General features: G+C 43.9%; 1 protein-coding gene across 1 annotated transcript in view; it reads right to left on the bottom strand.

The window, feature by feature from the left end:
- The window catches only part of MDH1B (malate dehydrogenase 1B), a 105,294-nt gene that overhangs the window by 53,476 nt on the left and 31,624 nt on the right, over positions 1 to 20,194 (bottom strand). Inside the window, exon 6 of the mRNA XM_040441049.1 lies at positions 15,058 to 15,199. Coding sequence (XP_040296983.1) covers positions 15,058 to 15,199 — 142 coding nt within the window. The remainder of the gene's footprint in view (positions 1 to 15,057; positions 15,200 to 20,194) is intronic.

The raw sequence follows: 20,194 nt of genomic DNA, 5'->3' as shown, positions 1-20,194 counted from the left end.
TAGATTTTTTTAATTTTTGCATATAATACACTGCAGTATGTCAGTATTGTAGTATATTTTGTCAGTTACAGAAAAACGGACAGTGGCTCTAATAAGCATCCATACATGCCAGGCATGTAGTATCTTTAACCACATGATAGCAATATCTATGTAATATCAAGATGAGTCATATTGAGTCATATTTGACATTTTTAACAAGGGCATTTACAAGACCATGTTCGAATGAGAAGGATCCTGTCAGGAATTCGGCACAGATCATATGCCTAACAATCCACTAGCAATGCATGTGTATGGGATATTTTATGTCTCATCCATATGCTCAGGAAAAATCAGTGCAGAACAATGAATGTGCTGAAGAGTTAAAAATGCACAGTATGCAGGTTTCTGCTGTGGATTTACAAAATCAACAGTTTTTCCAATTTCAAATCCTTATTGTGTGAACACAACCTTTCCATGAGAGCTCATGCACACCACCCATGCTGTGCATTGTGATCCCCAGTGCATGGGCACCGTCCATGTGGTGTGGCCGGCGCTGACGGATGCAGACCCATTCAACTTGAAAAGGACCTCTATCCGTCTGCACCGCCAAAAAAATTGAGCATGTTCTATTTTTTTGCGGTGCCGAGGCACAGACCAAAGTGCCACTGAAGTGCTCCGTAGTGCTTCCACTGCCTTTAAGTGAACAAGTCTGCATCCATGATACAGTGTGCAAATGCTCATATATTGCAGACCTGCTGTTTGCGGGCCACAATACGGGCATGGCTGGCACACATTCGTGTGTAGAGGGCAGCTTCCAGAACCAAAGTTGTGCGGTAGTGATTGGGACATTTGGGAGGACTATTGTCAGTATATAGTATACAGCCCCCTAAACTCACAATCTAGCATCTTTATAGTCTTAGCAATGACTATCGGCACTTTAAAGGGGGGTTTTCTCCCTAACAGTACTTTTTCCCTATCCACAGATAGCCCCAGTGGTACACATGTGTAACACCCCGGAGTGGTGTTACTATTCTTTTACCATGCAACTGTCTTGTATTGCTAACACCAATGTCATTTTGTGTATTTATTTCCAGGTCCTTCACAAGTGTGCATTGATATTAGTGTTATACAACTGTTTTGTTCATGTAATATGCTTGCTTCACCAGCAGGTGGCAGAGTATATTGAAGATAGATCTCTAGATAGAATGGAACTCCCCATTCAATTCTGACCCCTTTGAGCAGAAGTGGACAAGTCCTGCTTCCTACCAAAAGGGAGGGGTTGCAGTTCTAGTTAATTCTAGTTTAGACTCCATATTGGAGCTAAGAAGACCTGAAAGAAGTAGCAGCCAGAGGAAATTGTTCTTCGGCTGGAACAGGAGCCACAAAAGGGAAGTAGCTTGTAGAGCACCCGGACTCCATGCTAATTTTTTTTTACTAAGTGTCAGAAGGGGGATAACAGCCCAAGGCACCCCAATCCAAGGATACCAAAACTGACCAAAAGTCCAGTAACCAGATCCAAGCAGAGTTTAGCACAGCAGAGAGAAAGAAAGCAGAGTTATTAAGCAAGCCTGTCAGCCCAGCAGAGACAGAGAGAAAGCAGAGTTATCAAGTGTGCCTGCCAGTTTATGCCAAAGCCTGCTGGAACCAAGAGAAAGACTAAATTTAAGAAAAGACTGAATATTGTCTGGAATCAAGTTTTCCCAAGTAAAGCCGGCACGTTTAAATGCGGTAAATGCATTGCGTGTAAAGCCATCAAAAAGGGCAATATAGTAAAATGCACTACAACAGGACGGGAATTTGTCATCAGGTACTTTATTAACTGCAAAACTGTAGGGGTGGTCTATGTGGCTACATGTATCTGTCAAAAACAATACGTAGGTAAAACCAAAATGGAATTTAGGAGACGGATTGGAGAACACTTGCTGAGCATCAACAATGAGGATGATACTCCAATCGCCCAACATGTCATGGAATGTCACCCGGGAGTGAAACAATGTATATCCTTTCAGGGTATTGAACATGTTAGAGGCTCTCCGAGAGGTGGGGACATAGACAATTTGCTGCTGAGGAAAGAGGCGCAATGGACATTTACATTAAAAACTGTAAAACCTTTTGGTCTGAACGATTTTATCTCTTATACATGTTTCATTTAAAAGGACAATTCCCAGGACTTATCAAATTGAATATCCCAATGCTATAGGGATATATACCAAAGTGACCTATTGGTTGCTAATGGTGATTTCATACTTATGCTGAGGTGCATATATCTATACATAAAAAACTTTAACATCTCATATATATCCCTTTAATAGATACTGGTTTATATGTGTTCTATGAGATGTAGATTACTACATCCTCGGGCAGATCATATTTCCATCAAATATGTCACCAGCTATCTGAGTGACTTTGTTATGGATCGGGGATATGGCCACTAGAAGTGGTAGGTTGTTGTTATTCCTTTTCTATTTACCTTTAGGGCGATTGTATACCTCTCAATACACCCCCTGATATGGTAGGCAATCTTTTCTGCCAATAAAAGAATATCCACGATAGCGGCTAGCATAATCAGAATGGACATAGCGAAGTAAGATGATGTTTCACCCTTCCAAGTGACGTATCCGCATGCCGACGAGCTCCGCCTAGTGGGAGTGGCTATCTTGATATGAGAGCGGCGTGTGAGCGGCCACGCGACGGCCGTAAAGAGAGCCAGAGGCTGTGTCTTTGTGTGCTGCACGCGCGCTAACAGGAGCGTGCAGCGTCCTTTACCTGCAGGCAGAGTGACAGTTTCGCTAAACAGATGGGGCGAACTGCACTCATGCCGATACAACACTCTGCTCCTGAGGACATATCACTGTTACAAAAGTGATATAGAAACGCGTCGAGCAGACGCATGAATAGGCAGGGACAGTTCAATATCTATGTAAATGGCGATGGGATCTAATATGATATAGGATTGGAGAAGCAGGGTATAGGATAGAGCTTTAACAAAATAGCTCTCACCTGCAGTGTATCCATCCTACTTCGCCATTTGCATATTTTTGCTGGTGTGATACATTTTTGCAACAAATTCAACAGTTGCAACTTGGTGTATGGCTGTTTTTACAAATCACAAAAATAAAACAAGTGTATTCAGCGCACCTAAGCAATTATCCACAGTGTGTTCGGATAATTGGGCAGGATATCATGGAGAGAAGAAATCCTGATACATCCAGATAAACACACTTTTCATTAAAGGGTTTCTATCACTTCGTTTTACATAATTAGCTTTCAGACACTAGCGATCCACATCTGTCCCTCCAGCCCGCCCATCTCCTCCGGAATGCGATGCTCCCCGTGCGCGTCTGTATTCGGCGCATGCGCAGTGAATGTCTGACCGCTTTCTGCACAGACATCTCCACTGCGCCTGTTCCTCGGAGCACTATGACGTCATAGGCGCAGTGGAGATGTCTGAGCAGGGAAGCGATCAGACATTCACTGCGCATGCGCCGAATACAGACGCGCACGGGGAGCATCGCATTCCGGAGGAGATGGGCGGGCTGGAGGGACGCGCTGGGCGGCGGCAGTTTGTTAAGGTAGACGGAGCCTCTAGGTGCTAATCACGCCCCCATAGCACCTAGAGGCTCATTTGCATATCTATATAAGTTCTTTTTTTAGCTAAACGGCAGGACAATAAGCTCTTATATTAGGGTGGTTAGATAGAGCAGACACTAGCGGATCGCTAGTGTCTGAAAGCTAAATATGTAAAACGAAGTGATAGAAACCCTTTAAGTGTGGAGGTATAGGCTGTACCCATACAATTGTGGCGTGAGCCATTCCTCCAGACTTTAGCCTGATGAGTTCATCATGTGGTGGGTCGCCACTATTTTAATAGCACGGCTCTGCGCCATGGTTAGAGTAGGTTCCCACTTAAACAAGAGGCAACCTTGTCGCGGTAAGTGGGCCTATGCTCTTTGATCAAACTGTATACTAATTGCCTCTTTATAGTGTACAGCAAATGATTGATAACAGTGCTGTATAGCCATGTTTTATCATAAGAAATGCTGATAATTGAAAACAGTTGTTATATCAGAAGCATAGGTATGAGGATGTGCGATTTAGAGATTCTCTCTACATATCTATACTATTTTAATAGAGACGATTACCCTTACCGGTAATTGGATTTTCCAATAGCCTCCACAACGGCACTCCAGGAGGGTGTCCCCGCCTCCCCAGGACAGGAAACAACGTAGAAGCTCAAGTTTAAAAGGCCCCCTCCCCTTACCTGCTTCAGTTAATGATATAGGACTCGGTTAGTTAGTTGGTTCAAGAACTGTATTGATATAATGTCAACATAACATAAATAACATAACACTCCCACATTAATTATACAACTTGGGTAGGGAATCCAGTGCCGTTGTGGAGGCTATTGGAAAATCGAATTACCGGTAAGAGTAATCGTCTCTTTTCCCCGGCGCCTCCACAACGGCACTCCAGGAGGATTAATAGAGAAATAAACTCTAGGGTGGGACTACTGCAGATAAGACTTTTCTGCCATATGATAACTCATAATTTTTGAGTACATCTAATTTATAATGTTTAAAGAAAGTATTTGGATTTTTCCATGTAGCTGCTGTACATATTTGTTCTACTGAGGCAGAGGCGTTTTCCGCCCATGAGGCCGACACGGCTCTGGTAGAGTGTGCTATGATCCCTTTAGGAGGGGTCAAGTTTCTCTGCAGGTAGCAGAACTCGATGGTGTTCTGGATCCATCTGGATATAGTGCTCTTGCTTGCCGCTGATCCCTTGTGCTGGCCTTGATACTGAAGGAGGAGATGGTCCGATTTTCTGAATGTCGCTGAGACTTCCAGGTAAGTTAGTAGACATCTTCTGACATCCAGGTTATGGAATTTTCTCTCCAAGTCAGAGGTTGGATCTTCACAGAAGGATGGAAGTGACACCTCCTGTTGGCGGTGGAATTTTGAGGCCACCTTGGGTAGAAACATTGGGGTGTGTCTAAGAATAATACGGTCCTCTAATACTGTGCGATAAGGTGCTTTACAGGAGAATGCCTGAATCTCACCTACCCTTTTGGCTGATGTTATAGCCAGCAGAAAGGCAGTCTTTAAGGACAAAAGTTTAAGTGAGATCTCTTGTAAAGGCTCAAAGGGTGCTTCCATTAGAACCTCTAATAATAGATTCAAGTCCCACGGGGGAATGGTCGAATGAATAAATGGGCATTTCCTGAATGCTCCTTTTATGAATCTCTTTATTGATGGTAGGTCTGCCAATTTCACATCGAGGAATCTACTTAATGCTGAGACCTGCACCTTTATGGTGTTGGCTCTGAGACCTTTGTCAAGGCCTGCCTGTAAAAAGTCCAGTATAAGTGGAATATTAGCTTCCTGTTTGTGGTATATTCTGTCTCCTGCAAATCCTAGGAATGTTTCCCATGTTCTTTTGTAGATCCGTGAGGTAGAGGCTTTCTTACTGCATAGTAGGGTAGATATTACGGATTCTGATAGACCTCTTTGCTGTAAGTGGACCCGTTCACTTTCCATGCTGTTAAGTGAAGACTTGCTACCTCTGGATGGAGCACCGGGCCCTGACGTAGTAGTCCCGTATATGACGGGAGAGACCAGTATAGACCTGCCGACAGATTGTAGAGGAGGGGAAACCAGGACCTTTTGGGCCAGAATGGAGCGATTAATATTAGTTGTGCTTTCTCTTCTATTATCTTCATTAGCACCTTTGAAATTATATTGTACGGGGGAAATGCGTACAGGAGATCTTTTGGCCATGGACAGGACAGGGCGTCCACCATTAGTGGGTGATCCCTGCTGGAGGGGGAACCGATTATATAGATTTGTCTGTTCTTCTGATTTGCGAAGAGATCCACTTTTGGTAACCCCCATTTGAGAGCTATTTGTTTGAACATGTTGGGATCTAGTGACCATTCTCCCACTTTTAGAACCTATCTGCTGAGATAGTCTGCTATTCTGTTTTCCTCGCCTTTCAGATGGACCGCTACCAGGGACTTTATATTTTTTTCTGCCCAGCCGAAGATTTCCCCTGACAACTTTTGTAGCTCTTTGCTTCTGGTACCCCCTTGTCGGTTTAGGTAGGCTACGGTAGTAGCGTTGTCGGACAGTATTTTCACATGATGGGTTTTTACGTATGGAAGAAGATGTGTTAGCACCTCCCGTACTGCCGACAGTTCTCTTACGTTTGAAGAGGCTGCTGACATCTCTGGGCTCCAGGTGCCCTGGATTACATGACTTCCTGTATGGCCTCCCCAGCCTCGGCTGCTGGCGTCGGTTGTTATAATGATCTGATTTGCCGGTCGCCAAAAGACTCCTCTTTGGAGATTTCTCTTTATCTTCCACCAAAAGAGAGATATTTTTACTCTTAACGGAATTTCTACCCTCCTGTTTAAGGAGTTTTGCTCTCCGTCCCAGGATTCCAGGAGAAACCTTTGTAAAATTCTTGTGTGATGCTGGGCCCATCGCACTGCGGGAATAGTGGATGTTAGATGACCTAACAGTTTCATGATGTCTCTTATGGTCACTCTTTTTGCTTTGCAGAATTTGGAGATTTTTTGACTTATGCCTATCTGTTTTTCTGGGGGTAGAAAGGACATGATATTGTATGAGTCTAGCACTATTCCTAGAAATTTTTTCTGTTGACTGGGAACCAGGTCAGATTTTTGGGTATTTATTAGCCAGCCTAACTCGGTCAGTTTCTCCTGCACCAGCTGCAGATGCCCCTGGAGAACCTGAAGAGATGAGCCCGCTATCAGGAGGTCGTCTAAGTCTGGAACTACTAGGATACCCTGAAGGTGTAGAAACCCTGTCACCTCGGCCATGATTTTTTAAAGTAAAATGCCCCCTACTTGATGCCTGGCGTCATTGACCGGGCTTAGAGGTGGATTCAGGGTTAAAAAGGAACCCCCTCCCTCTCCCTCTGGAGGATTGCCATCTACTGGTGTTGTCCTTCCTCTTCTGGTCCGTTCTTTTTCTCCTTTGATTATGAAAGGACCGACGCTGTTGATAGAATTTTGATTCTGAAGGAAACACTTTCTTTTTGTCTGACGCTTTCTCTAAAATGTCCTCAAGGACTGACCCTAACAGCTTATCCCCCTCACACGGAATGGCGCATAGCCTACTCTTTGAGCTGGCGTCACCGGACCAAGATCTAAGCCACACAGCTCTTCTTGTGGAATTGGAGAGGGCTGCGAAGCCGAGAGCTTCACCAGATCTGCCGATGCGTCTGCCAAAAAGTTACAGGCTTGTTTTAGGGTAGGTATTGAGGCCAGGATTTCTTCTCACTGCCAGGTGTTCTTCTAATTGGTTTAGCCATACTGACAGGGATCTAGATGTGCATGTAGCTGCTATACTGGGCCTAAGCATGGCTGTGTTTGTCTCCCATGTTCGCTTTAATAGTCCCTCACATTTCTTATCCATGGGATCTTTAAGCAGGCCCATGTCCTCAAAGGGAAGAGACGTCTTTTTAGATATTCTGGCGAGAGGCGCATCAATTTTAGGCGTCTTGTCCCACAGAACTGAATCCTCCTCCATAAATGGATATTTCCTTTTAAAGGAGGCCGATATAAAATTCTTTTTCTCAGGATCTTTCCATTCTTTTTTAATTAATGTCTTAATATTACTATGGACTGGAAAAACTTACCTTTTTTTCTCCCCCAGCCCCTGGAACATTCTGTCCTGCACGGACTGAGGCTCTTTGGTCTCTTCAATTTTCATTGTGGCCCTAATGGTCCTTAACAGCCTCTCGGTTTCTTCTGGGCTACAAAGGGGTCTTCCTGATTCCTCATCAGAGGATTCAGATTCCTCAAGAGATACTACCTCTCCCTCTTCAGAGTCAGGCTTCGGCTGATGGTCCGACACCTGAGATCTTTGCGAGGTGGAGGGCTGAGGAGAACACGGAGGGAGTCTAGTATCAATTGCAGATTTCACCTCCTCTTTAATCATATCACGAATTGATTCTAGAAGAGAGGGTGATTCCTCCGCCACTACTTTGTCCGTACACTTAGGACACTGTGATTTTTTGGATTTAGAGGGTAGGGATTTTTTGCACATTGCGCATCTTTTTTTGGATAAAGATTCCCCAGATCTTATGGTGCTGGTGTCCTTGCCCTGAAAGATAATATTTAGATCTTCTTTAGGGCTTGAAATAGGGCTACTCTAACACCAGCACCACACCAGTGAGGGAATAGTAGTGTGCACTCTCCCACCCCCTCCCCAACAGGGTAAATAAACACGGGAAGGAGGCTTACCGGGCTCTGGGCGGCAGGATCCACAGGCTTACGGGTCTCAGGAGCTTCCACAGGAGCAGACATCTCACCAAGTGAAGCAGAACGCCGAACTCCTCGTTTCCAGCTCTATATCCGCCAGTCCTCTGACGTCACACGCCACCGGAAGTGATGCCGAGGACTGGCAAGTTTAACTTCCGCCTGCGCGCTTGATCCCTCGTTCCTGTAGTTAGTTTAAGGAACGGAGGCCCGTGGCTGCCTTCACAGACGGACTTACGCCTAAGGTACAGGGCAGTCAGTCAATCCTCTGCCTCTGCACGGCCCTCCTGCATGCGCAATGAACCCCCGCCGTAGCAGGAGCGGCTTCCACGCGATCCCGAGGACAGGAAACAACAAACTGAAGCAGGTAAGGGGAGGGGGCCTTTTAACCACCTCCGGACCGCTGAACGCAGCGACGCGTCCTGGAGGTGGTCGATTGTTTCCTCCTGGACGCGCCGGCGCGTCGTCTCGCGAGACCCGAGATTTCGGTCACAGCCGGCCCGCGCATGCGCATCGCGGGCCAGCAAAAGTTCGAGGAGAATTGCATCAGCAACCTGCCAGCCAATGATCGTTGCTGGCAGGTTGCAGATTTTTAAAAAACCGAATCAGAAGCCATCTAACACCTTATATTAGTAAATATAAGGTGTTAAATGGCTTCTCTGCTCCTCTGCTGGTCCTTTTCGTCGGTTGGATCCAGCAGAGGAGCAGACTGAACTGTGAGTACCCACCAAACACTGCCCTTAGCCCCAGATCACCTTCCATCACCCCCATCATCCAAATTAACCCCTTGATCGCCCCCTGTCAATCACTTAGTGAAAGACAAAAAGTGATCAGTGTAAACTGTCACTTTTTTTTCCCACTAGTATTGGCTGTTAGGTTTTAGGATAGTTTAGGCCCCTTGGTTAGGTAGTTAGCGTCAGTTAGCACCCACCGCACCGCACCGCAGTCACTTATATTCGCTGATTAGCGTATCGCTAATCAGCATTTGTACTTTTATAGTATCTGTAAGTGATCAAAACTGATCACGGTCAGATCTATAATTGTATTAGTGTCACCTTAGCTCGCCCTCCACCCAAAACGCAGTGTTTGCCCGATCAGGCATGATCGGTCGCCCACACGTGCGTTCACCCACGCCCGCCCCACCGCAGTGACAAAAAATTTATTTTTTTTGATCACTGCACATTCACTTTACACGCACTGCGGCGATAAAAAAATCAGTTTTGATATTTTTTATCAACCGCAGCGGCCTCCAGTACTTCGCTAGCCTCCCCTTTGTAAGACAGGCTTGCTTTTTTTCTTGGGTAGTCTCAGGGAATACCCCTAAATTTAGTTGCCCAAATGTCAAACAGGGGGTATTCTTCTGAAGAGGCCTACAGGATTCTGACCCAGTCGGATGAGGAATGGGAACCCTCATCTGACGAATCTAGCGGGTCAGAATATGAACCTGTAGAAAGCAGTGGCTCTCTGACCCAAAGTTCGGACGAGGAGGTGGAGGTCCCTGATAGAACCAGGCATACCCGGCCCCGTGTCGCTAGACCACAGGTTGCGCAGGATCCGCTTCAAGAGCAGCAGAGTGGGGCTGGCGCTGTCGGATCACGTGGTGAGGCATACACCAGCAGCGCAGCCCTTCCTGGACCTAGTACCAGCACTGCCGTACAACATGGTGAAGTAGCGAGCACCAGAAGGGCAGTTGAAGCTGGTATGGTGGCACGTGCAGTAGTTACCCCGTCGCAGCCACCGCACAGACAGGCCCGTAGAGCCCCTAGAATCCCTGAGGTGCTGGCAAACCCTGATTGGCAGTCACCAACTTCAGCCGCACCATTAGTTCCCCCTTTCACCGCCCAGCATGGAGTTCGGGTTGAGACGGCTCAGATCGGTTCGGCCCTGGGATTTTTTGAGCTGTTCTTGACTGCGGAGCTCTTGGACTTAGTCGTGGCAGAAACAAATCGGTATGCCACACAATTTATAACCGCCAACCAAGGAAGCTATTATGCCCAGCCTTTCCGGTGGAAACCAGTCCAAGTTTGCGAATTTAAGATTTTTCTGGGCCTTCTCCTCAACATGGGTCTAACTAAAAAGCATGAATTGCGGTCATATTGGTCCACGAACCCGATTCATCACATGCCCATGTTCTCTGCTGCTATGTCCAGGACACGATTTGAGACCATCCTGCGTTTCCTGCATTTTAGCGACAACACCACCTCCCGTCCCAGAGGCCACCCAGCTTTTGACCGGCTCCACAAAATTCGGCCTCTCATAGACCATTTCAACCAGAAATTTGCAGATTTGTATACCCCCGAGCAAAACATCTGCGTAGACGAGTCCCTAATACATTTTACCGGGCGCCTTGGCTTCAAACAATACATCCCAAGCAAGCGTGCCCGGTATGGGGTCAAATTGTATAAGCTCTGTGAAAGGGCGACAGGCTATACCCACAAATTTTGTGTCTATGAGGGAAAAGATCAGACCCTGGAGCCGGTGGGTTGCCCTGACTACCTGGGGAGCAGTGGGAAGACAGTCTGGGACTTGGTGTCACCCTTATTCGGCAAGGGGTACCATCTTTATGTGGACAATTTTTACACAAGTGTGGCCCTCTTTAGGCATTTGTTTCTAGAACAGATTGGCGCCTGTGGCACCGCGCGAACTAGTCGCGCGGGCTTCCCCCACCGGCTCGTTACCACCCGTCTTGCAAGGGGGGAGAGGGCTGCCTTGTGTAACGAAGAACTGCTCGCGGTGAAATGGAGAGACAAGCGTGACGTTTACATGCTCTCCTCCATTCACGCAGACACGCCAATCCAAATTGAAAGGGCAACCCGTGTCATTGAAAAGCCCCTCTGTGTCCACGACTATAATGCGCTCATGGGAGGGGTGGACTTCAATGACCAGATGTTGGCTCCCTATTTAGTTTCCAGACGCTGGTATAAGAAGGTGTCTGTATATTTAATTCAATTGGCTCTGTATAATAGTTTTGTTCTCTACAGTAAGGCTGGGAGAACACGATCCTTCCTCAAATTTCAGGAAGAGATCATCGAGAACCTCCTGTATCCAGGAGGTTCCGTGGCCCCAACCACCAGTGTAGTTAGCCGTTTACACGAGCGACATTTCCCCAGTGTCGTTCCTGGTACCTCAACCCAACCGCCACCCCGAAAAAAATGTTGTGTCTGTAGCAAGAGTGGAATAAGGCGTGACACCCGCTATTTCTGTCCTGACTGTCCTGACCACCCTGCCCTATGCTTAGGAGAGTGTTGCGCTGCTGTCAGATTACACACAAGTCGGTGTATGCGGCGCTGCAAGACGAGATTTCTCCTCTGCAGTAAAAGATACGTTTGCCGAGGCATATGAGCCGAGGAGGTGGCGGTGTTCATATGCTTTGGCAAACACTTTGTATATAAAAAAAATAAAAAATCCCGGCAATGATTTATTCATTCACATCGATTGATGTGAATGGAGAAATCAGGTTTGCCAGGGCATACGAGCTAAGTGGGTATGGATGTTGGGCGGAGCTCCTATGTCCTGGCAGACGCCTTTCCCCTCCTTTTTTTTTTTTTGGCAGAGATTTTTTCATCCACATTGATCGATGCGAATGAAGAAATCTGTGCCGTTCATTTTTTCTTTCAGCCCAGAGGCTGAACGGAAAAAAAAAATCTCATTACCCGTATGCTCAATATAAGGAGAATAGCAGAAACTCCTAATGCTGGGCATACATGTAATGATTGCGGAGACCCTCAAATGCCAGGGCAGTACAAACACCCCACAAATGACCCCATTTTGGAAAGAAGACACCCCAAGGTATTCGCTGAGGGGCATATTGAGGCCATGAAAGATTGAAATTTTTGTCCCAAGTTAGCGAAAAGGGAGACTTTGTGCGAAAAAAAAAAAAAAAATCAATTTCCGCTAACTTGTGCTTAAAAAAATAAAATTCTAGGAACTCGCCATGCCCCTCATTGAATACCTTGGGGTGTCTTCTTTCCAAAATGGGGTCACATGTGGGGTATTTATACTGCCCTGGCATTTTAGGGGCCCCAAAGCGTGAGAAGAAGTCTGGTATCCAAATGTCTAAAAATGCCCTCCTAAAAGTAATGTGGGCCCCTTTGCGCATCTAGGCTGCAAAAAAGGGTCACACATGTGGTATCGCCGTACTCAGGAGAAGTTGGGGAATGTGTTTTGGGGTGTCATTTTACATATACCCATGCTGGGTGAGAGAAATATCTTGGTCAAATGCCAACTTTGTATAAAAAAAAATGGGAAAATTTGTGTTTTGCCAAGATATTTCTCTCACCCAGCATGGGTATATGTAAAATGACACCCCAAAACACATTGCCCAACTTCTCCTGAGTACGGAGATACCAGATGTGTGACACTTTTTTGCAGCCTAGGTGGGCAAAGGGGCCCATATTCCAAAGAGCACCTTTCGGATTTCACCGGCCATTTTTTACAGATTTTGATTTCAAACTCCTTACCACACATTTGGGCCCCTAGAATGCCAGAGCAGTATAACTACTCCACAAGTGACCCCATTTTGGAAAGAAGACACCCCAAGGTATTCCGTGAGGGGCATGGCGAGTTCCTAGAATTTATTATTTTTTGTCACAAGTTAGCGGAAAATGATGATTTTTTTTTTTTCTTACAAAGTCTAATATTCCACTAACTTGTGACAAAAAATAAAAACTTCCATGAACTCACTATGCCCATCAGCGAATACCTTGGGGTGTCTTCTTTCCAAAATGGGGTTACTTGTGGGGTAGTTATACTGCCCTGGCATTCTAGGGGCCCAAATGTGTGGTAAAGAGTTTGAAATCAAAATCTGTAAAAATTGGCCGGTGAAATCCGAAAGGTGCTCTTTGGAATGTGGGCCCCTTTGCCCACCTAGGCTGCAAAAAAGTGTCACACATGTGGTATCTCCGTACTCAGGAGAAGTTGGGGAATGTGTTTTGGGGTGTCATTTTACATATACCCATGCTGGGTGAGAGAAATATCTTGGCAAAAGACAACTTTTCCCATTTTTTTATACAAAGTTGGCATTTGACCAAGATTTCTACAATGGCCAGACAGTACAAACACCCCACAAGTGACCCCATTTTGGAAAGAAGAGAAGGTATTTGCTGATGGGCATAGTGAGTTCATAGAACTTTTAATTTTTTGTCACAAGTTAGTGGAATATGAGACTTTGTAAGAAAAAAAAAAAAATCATCATTTTCCGCTAACTTGTGACAAAAAATAAAAAGTTCTATGAACTCACTATGCCCATCAGCGAATACCTTAGGGTGTCTACTTTCCAAAATGGGGTCATTTGTGGGGTGTTTGTACTGTCTGGCCATTGTAGAACCTCAGGAAACATGACAGGTGCTCAGAAAGTCAGAGCTGCTTCAATAAGCGGAAATTCACATTTTTGTACCATAGTTTGTAAACGCTATAACTTTTACCCAAACCATTTTTTTTTTTTACCCAAACATTTTTTTTTTATCAAAGACATGTAGAACAATAAATTTTGAGAAAAATTTATATATGGATGTCTTTTTTTTGCAAAATTTTACAACTGAAAGTGAAAAATGTCATTTTTTTTGCAAAAAAATCGTTAAATTTCGATTAATAACAAAAAAAGTAAAAATGTCAGCAGCAATGAAATACCACCAAATGAAAGCTCTATTAGTGAGAAGAAAAGGAGGTAAAATTCATTTGGATGGTAAGTTGCATGACCGAGCAATAAATGGTGAAATTAGTGTAGGTCAGAAGTGTAAAAAGTGGCCTGGTCACTAAGGGTGTTTAAGCTATAGGGGCTGAGGTGGTTAAACTTGAGCTTCTACGTTGTTTCCTGTCCTGGGGAGGCGGGGACACCCTCCTGGAGTGCCGTTGTGGAGGCGCCGGGGAAAAAATATAATAATAAAGTTTCCTTTTTAAGCGTTTATTCAGGCAGTAAAAGTACAAAAAGTATATACGCAAAATTATCCTTATAGTTAAATAAAGTTTATCAAGGTCTGGACTCAAGTTATTCTTCATCCCCGAACTCAACATGTCCCCTTTATTTGGTTCGGAGCCTAAGCCTGGGGTCCCGATGTATCCAGGGTGTAGCACCGTGACACATAGAGACTATTAAGGGCCACTCCACACCACTTGGCATTACCTGGGACGCAATAGGGCCCTGGGGGGCGGCGCGTTGCACATGCAAGACTACCACTCATATAATTTCCATGAAACTTCTGAGTACAACGCTCGCATCATCTCCAGTAGTCCCACATAAGTTCGTGGAGCAGTGGACCTGCATGCACACCATGGCTCCAGTCTCATAGGGCATGCCAGAACCACCATTCTCATGATCACGGAGTGTCCCAGCAGCAGGACCCCCACTGATCAGACACTTAATCTCTATGCTATGGATAGAGGAAAAGCATTGCTATTGAGAAAATCCCATTTAAAAGGGCTGTCTCACTTCAACAATTGGCATTTATCATGTAGTCTGCAAGCACAACGCTTTTTCCTATAGTGTGCAAGTGTGGCCACCATTGCTGGATTGCAGGGTGGGGTGGTCGTAACCATGGAAACAAGCAGTGTATAATGTGTTGGAAAAATTCATCTAGCCAGCAATGGAAGTAATATGGATAATCACAATACATTAGTAAGTGCCCTGTATTAACGTTGCCTACATGAGGAATGCTATTTGCTGAAGTGAGACAACCCCTTTAATACTTCAGGTCAGACCTACTGATCTTAACTGGTTTCGACACAGTTTTCATACTACAACATGAATATCATCACGATAAACTACGGTATATTACACATATAAATCTCACACATACCTGTCATGTATCATGGGGAGTAATGGTCTAAAGAAACTTGATGGACTCCAAATAGAACTGTCATATTCGTATATTTTTGACATATGAAGATCAAGGTGGTTAATGCCACCAATGTTGCCCCAAATGATCACATCTTTGATGACTGTTAGAAACATGAGAAAAAATAACATTTGTGACTTAAGAGAAATCAGGTCTATAATATGTATCTTCAGATGGCAGAATAAAATCATATTAACTGAAAATTCATTACATAGAAATTGGCCACTTTGTAATGCACTAGTTATAGGGTTATTTTTAAAGAATATATGGATAAGCTAAACGTGACAAGGTACATTATTGAAACAATGGTTACTCTACTGACAAGCTTGTGCACCAAACTGCCAGTGCTGCACTGTATGTTGTACATTCACATGGCTAAAAAAAAAGGGCTATAAAAACAGTCACACTGTTAGTTTTTCATGGCCATTTTGCATCAGTGTGTACATCCACTGTCTTGCTGTGTATCTGTTTTTAATGGCCACTTTGCATCTTATTTAATGGTCATTAAAAACGGATTAATTTCATTTGCTTTGTTTTTTAAATCCCAACACCTGCAGTGCCCTCAGTATATATTATGGTTCTCCCATATTGTCCCAGTAGCATATGACCCTACTAAAGTGCCTTTCCCTGCTGTTTGTCATTAGGCCTGAAGGAGACTCCTGTCCGGCCTTTTCCTTTTGGAGGAACAGGTAGACTCAGTCCTGGAGTTAGGGTTTTCTCTAGGAGGTGTCCATCTTCCTTTCCTAGTTTCCAGGCCTTATTCCGGTATCCCCTCCCCCTCCTTTCCCTATCAACATTCTCAACACTTCCTTCCCCTCCCCCTCCTTTCCCTATCAACATTCTCAACACTTCCTTCCCCTCCCCCTCCTTTCCCTATCAACATTCTCAACACTTCCTTCTCAACCAAATCTGCAGTCTGAGTCCATCCTTATACCACACTGTATTTTGGAAATTATCAATATCTGACCAAATTAAAATATTTAACTACAACCGCTATTGATCCCTACTGCCTTCAGGCAGACTACCACAGTCTGGCATCAAATTGATAGCTGCAGACATGTAATTTCTATGGATTTATTTCCAACTTCTCTCTTATACCATTTTTATTATATTGTTTTTATTATATTGTATTTGTTCTTTATTTATTTATGATATTTATTCATTTTTCATTGAATCTTATAACTATAAATGTCACAGACACCACATTTGTCCATTGTATTGCTGAATCTTATTCCCATATACAGTATGTCACAGATACCATATCTGGATTCCATTCCTCTTTTTTGAAAATCCAGTACAAATGTTACCAAACGCCAGGGAATAACGCCTAAGACCACTCCCCTAATCACTAATTGGATCCAATTAAGTCCATATATCTAGACCAAAGGAAAACAGGCTACTCATTCCCACTGAAGAAGGAGCAGTGTGCTCAGAAACGCGTATGGGGTATTGAGTTAGCCATACTAAAACTAGCTAGTTATACCAAAAGGATCCCAAAGTTCTAAAAAGCTCCGGAGCAAACTTCTCTTCCGAAAGCTGCAGCATTTTCCCGCCATCAGCCTCCACGTGGAACTCTGACGAAAAGCGAGCGGGAGAGCTAGCGAGCGGAAGTGACGTCACCGGAAGTGACGAAAAGCAGCAGAAACCAACAGGCAGAGCAAACAGCCCCGTGGGCGGGAACATCACACGTGGACGCTATCCTCCCGCCAGGAGCCACTCACCAGCCTACCATTGGTCACCAGGAGGGTAACGTACCTGCCAGTACAGCAGTATTATATATTATAACTTACCACTACTGGACTATGAATAAGAGAACAATCTAATTCTAACCGGATGTTATCATACTTTATAAAGAAGGTACCCACCTCTCATCTAATTCCTGGATACCTTATTTATCTCTTGGATAAGAGGGCAATCTAATTTAATTTGGACGCTACCTTGCTCCCCAAAGAAGGTACCTATCCCTTACCTAATTCCTGGATACCACATCCATTTCCCGGATACCATAATATTGGACTGGACATTTATACCTACCTCCAGTAGGTCCATAAGATTTTTATATATAAGAATTTTTACATCGAAGGCTTCTATATTTTTAATACTTTTCATGATATTTTCTACATCATTATATATTTTTGTATATCCTAGGATTTACTATTTTATTTAATTTACTTTTATTACTTTTTACTATTGTACACTGATATTATCTGGCTCACCTAGCCATCTCATAATAAATATTCTTCTCCATGCATAACCTATGATTAGAGTGCCATCCCTTTACTTATATTTCTTATTCCGGTATCCCCTTTCCCTCCTGTTTTTTTCTCCCCCACACGAGTGTGACATTTCCCTTGTTTTTAACGGCAGTCAGATGGGTGCACTCCTGTCTAAATGGTCATTAAAATTGGTCCCATTAATTTAAATAGGGTCGGTCCAGCCAAAAACAGGACATTTAAAAAGAAACAGCCATGTGAATAGCCATCTAGACTTTAATTGGTTCTAAAAAGAGACATTTTTCCCTGTGGTGTGAATGAGGCCTAAGGCTATGTTTACATCACATTTTTGTCCTACATTTAACATATATGTTGCGAAAAAAGGATGCAAAAGCTTTGCAAAATATGCTTTTCCATCCTGCAGAGTCCAGCCAAAAATGTATATATCAAAACAGATACTTTTTCTTAAAATGGAATCTCATGGTGATGGATGCCACTCAGAGGCATCCATTTAAAGGGGTTGTCGTCCGGGTTCAGACATATCCCGTTCTTCCCCCACTCAGCACCTCTGACATAAGCATCGGAGCATGAAGCCTTGCCGTTTTGCAGGCTAGGGCAGCGCTAAAGCCTGCCCATTAATGCCTGTGACATCACAAGCTCACTGCCCAACCTAGCTTTACCCATGGAGAACCCGGTATGTCACTGGATCTCCAGAAAAACCTCCAATGCTCATGTCAGAGTGGCTGCCTGGATGAAAACGGGGATATGTCTGGGTTCAGCTTTGAACCCGGACAACCCCTTTAACATATACATTAAAAAGTGGGGCAAAAACCTGATGTGAACACGACCTTATCAGTATTGCACAGCAACACTTTATTATCTCAGCTGTTCTACATATTAGCCTTTTATACTGCTAACTAGCCAACAACTTAAATATCAAGGTATAAGGAGAGGTGATGAGACACAACAGATAGAGCCAGCCTTGTAACTGGGAACAGGACAACCCATACTGAACATCAGCCCTAGACCACAAAGACATGCCTACAGCTTTCATTGGTGGGGGTCTTTGATCTAAGCCAGTTGAGCTGGCCCCCACAGCTCAATATGATCTCTATCACTGGACTGTTGACAGTGGACATGACTGGTACCACCATATGCAAATGGTCCTATTCAAGTCCTGAGAACATAGTAAAAATTTACGGTAGTTTAGAGATCTTTGATATTGTGTAGATGTTCACATCACAAGCAGAAACAGCACAGTGCTTGGAAGAGCTTTGTAAAAATGTATTGAAAAAAAAAGTAAATTTTTCTCTGGGGAATCAAAAGTTAACAAAACTGTGTAGAGCTTTTATATCTTGCTCAGGTTTTCATAAGCCCCTAAAGTAAGAAGGTTACTGTTAACTGTGGCAAAAATGCATTCTAATATTTGATCGCTTTGTTTCTGCTACTATTCTCACTAAATATTAATAAGTCACTTATAAACATGGAATATCTTGACCCAAAATCATTCTCCAAAAAGAGTGTGGAAAAAGTTTAATATTTTGTTATCTTACTATTCTTTCATCAGCTGATGTAAAATTATGACACAACATTTGGGTCTCAACAATCCTTCAACAACATAAGATGCCGACATGGACTCAGGTCTAATATGGATGGAAAGAGACCTTGTAAGGTCCTAGGGCTACAGAGGAAGTGGTGGAGCCACTGTTGCCTCCATGGCCCCAGGAACTCATAGGATCTTCTGCTTTCCACAATTTAATTGCTCAGTTGCCAACATGCCAAGTTTCCTTTGGGTTGTCAAGTGTCCTGGCTTCTCTTTTTAATCCCCCTTCTCTGTTAAATGACAACTCTAAGGCCCCTTTCACACGAGCGAGTATTCCGCGCAGGTGCAACGTGTGATGCGAACGCATTGCGCCCGCATGGAATCCGGACTCATTTATTTCAATGGGTCTGTGTACAAGAGCGTTGGTTTTCACGCACCATTTGTGCATTGCGTGAAAATCGCAGCATGTTCTATATTCTGCGATTTTCACGCAACGCTGGCCTTATAGAAGTGAATGGGGCTGTGTTTTTCACTGATGGTTGCTAAGAGATGTTGTTTGTAAGCCTTCAGTTTTTTATCACGCGCTTGCAAAATGCATTAAATCACATTGCACCCGCGCAATAAAAGCTGAACACGATCGCAGACAAAACTAAATGAACTTGCTTGTAAAATTGCGCAGTTTTCACTGAACGCATCCAGACCTAATCCGCAAGGGGCCTAACACTTCATGATGCATGAGACTGCTAGAGCCATAACTGAGGGGAGAGGCTCAGGAGGGCCACTAAGACAATGTCAACATAAATATCTTTACACTTGTATTCACATACACATCTAGTGGTTTTAGCTCTTCTGGGGGTCAAAACTGATGACAGATCAATTTTAACCCCTTCTACCCTGGGCCAGTTTTCGCCTTTCTGCCCAGGTCATTTTTTTGCAATCTGACATGTGTCACTTTATGTGGTAATAGCTTTGGAACACTTTTATATATCCAAGCCATTCTGAGATTTCTCTGCTTTTAAAACAGAAAGTGATACCTCATAAAATATTTATTACTTAACATTCCTCATAGGTCTACTTTATGTTGGCATCATTTTGTAAATATCAATTAATTTTTTTAGGACGCTAGAAGACTTAGAATTTTAGATGCAATTCTTAAAAAGTGGGTTTTGGAAATGTTCTTAAAAATTTTAAGGACCAGTTGAGTTCTGAAGTCACTTTGTGGGGCTTACATAAATGACCCCATTGTAGAAACTACACCCCTTGAGTTACTCACAACTGATTTTACAAACTTTGTTAACTCTTTAGGTGTTCCACAAGAATTAAAGGAAAATGGAGATGAAAT

Source organism: Bufo bufo, chromosome 7 (genome assembly GCF_905171765.1).
Source record: "Bufo bufo chromosome 7, aBufBuf1.1, whole genome shotgun sequence".
NCBI lineage: Eukaryota > Metazoa > Chordata > Amphibia > Anura > Bufonidae > Bufo > Bufo bufo.
Note: the sequence above shows the minus strand (reverse complement) of the source record. Positions and strands in the feature narration are given on the sequence as shown.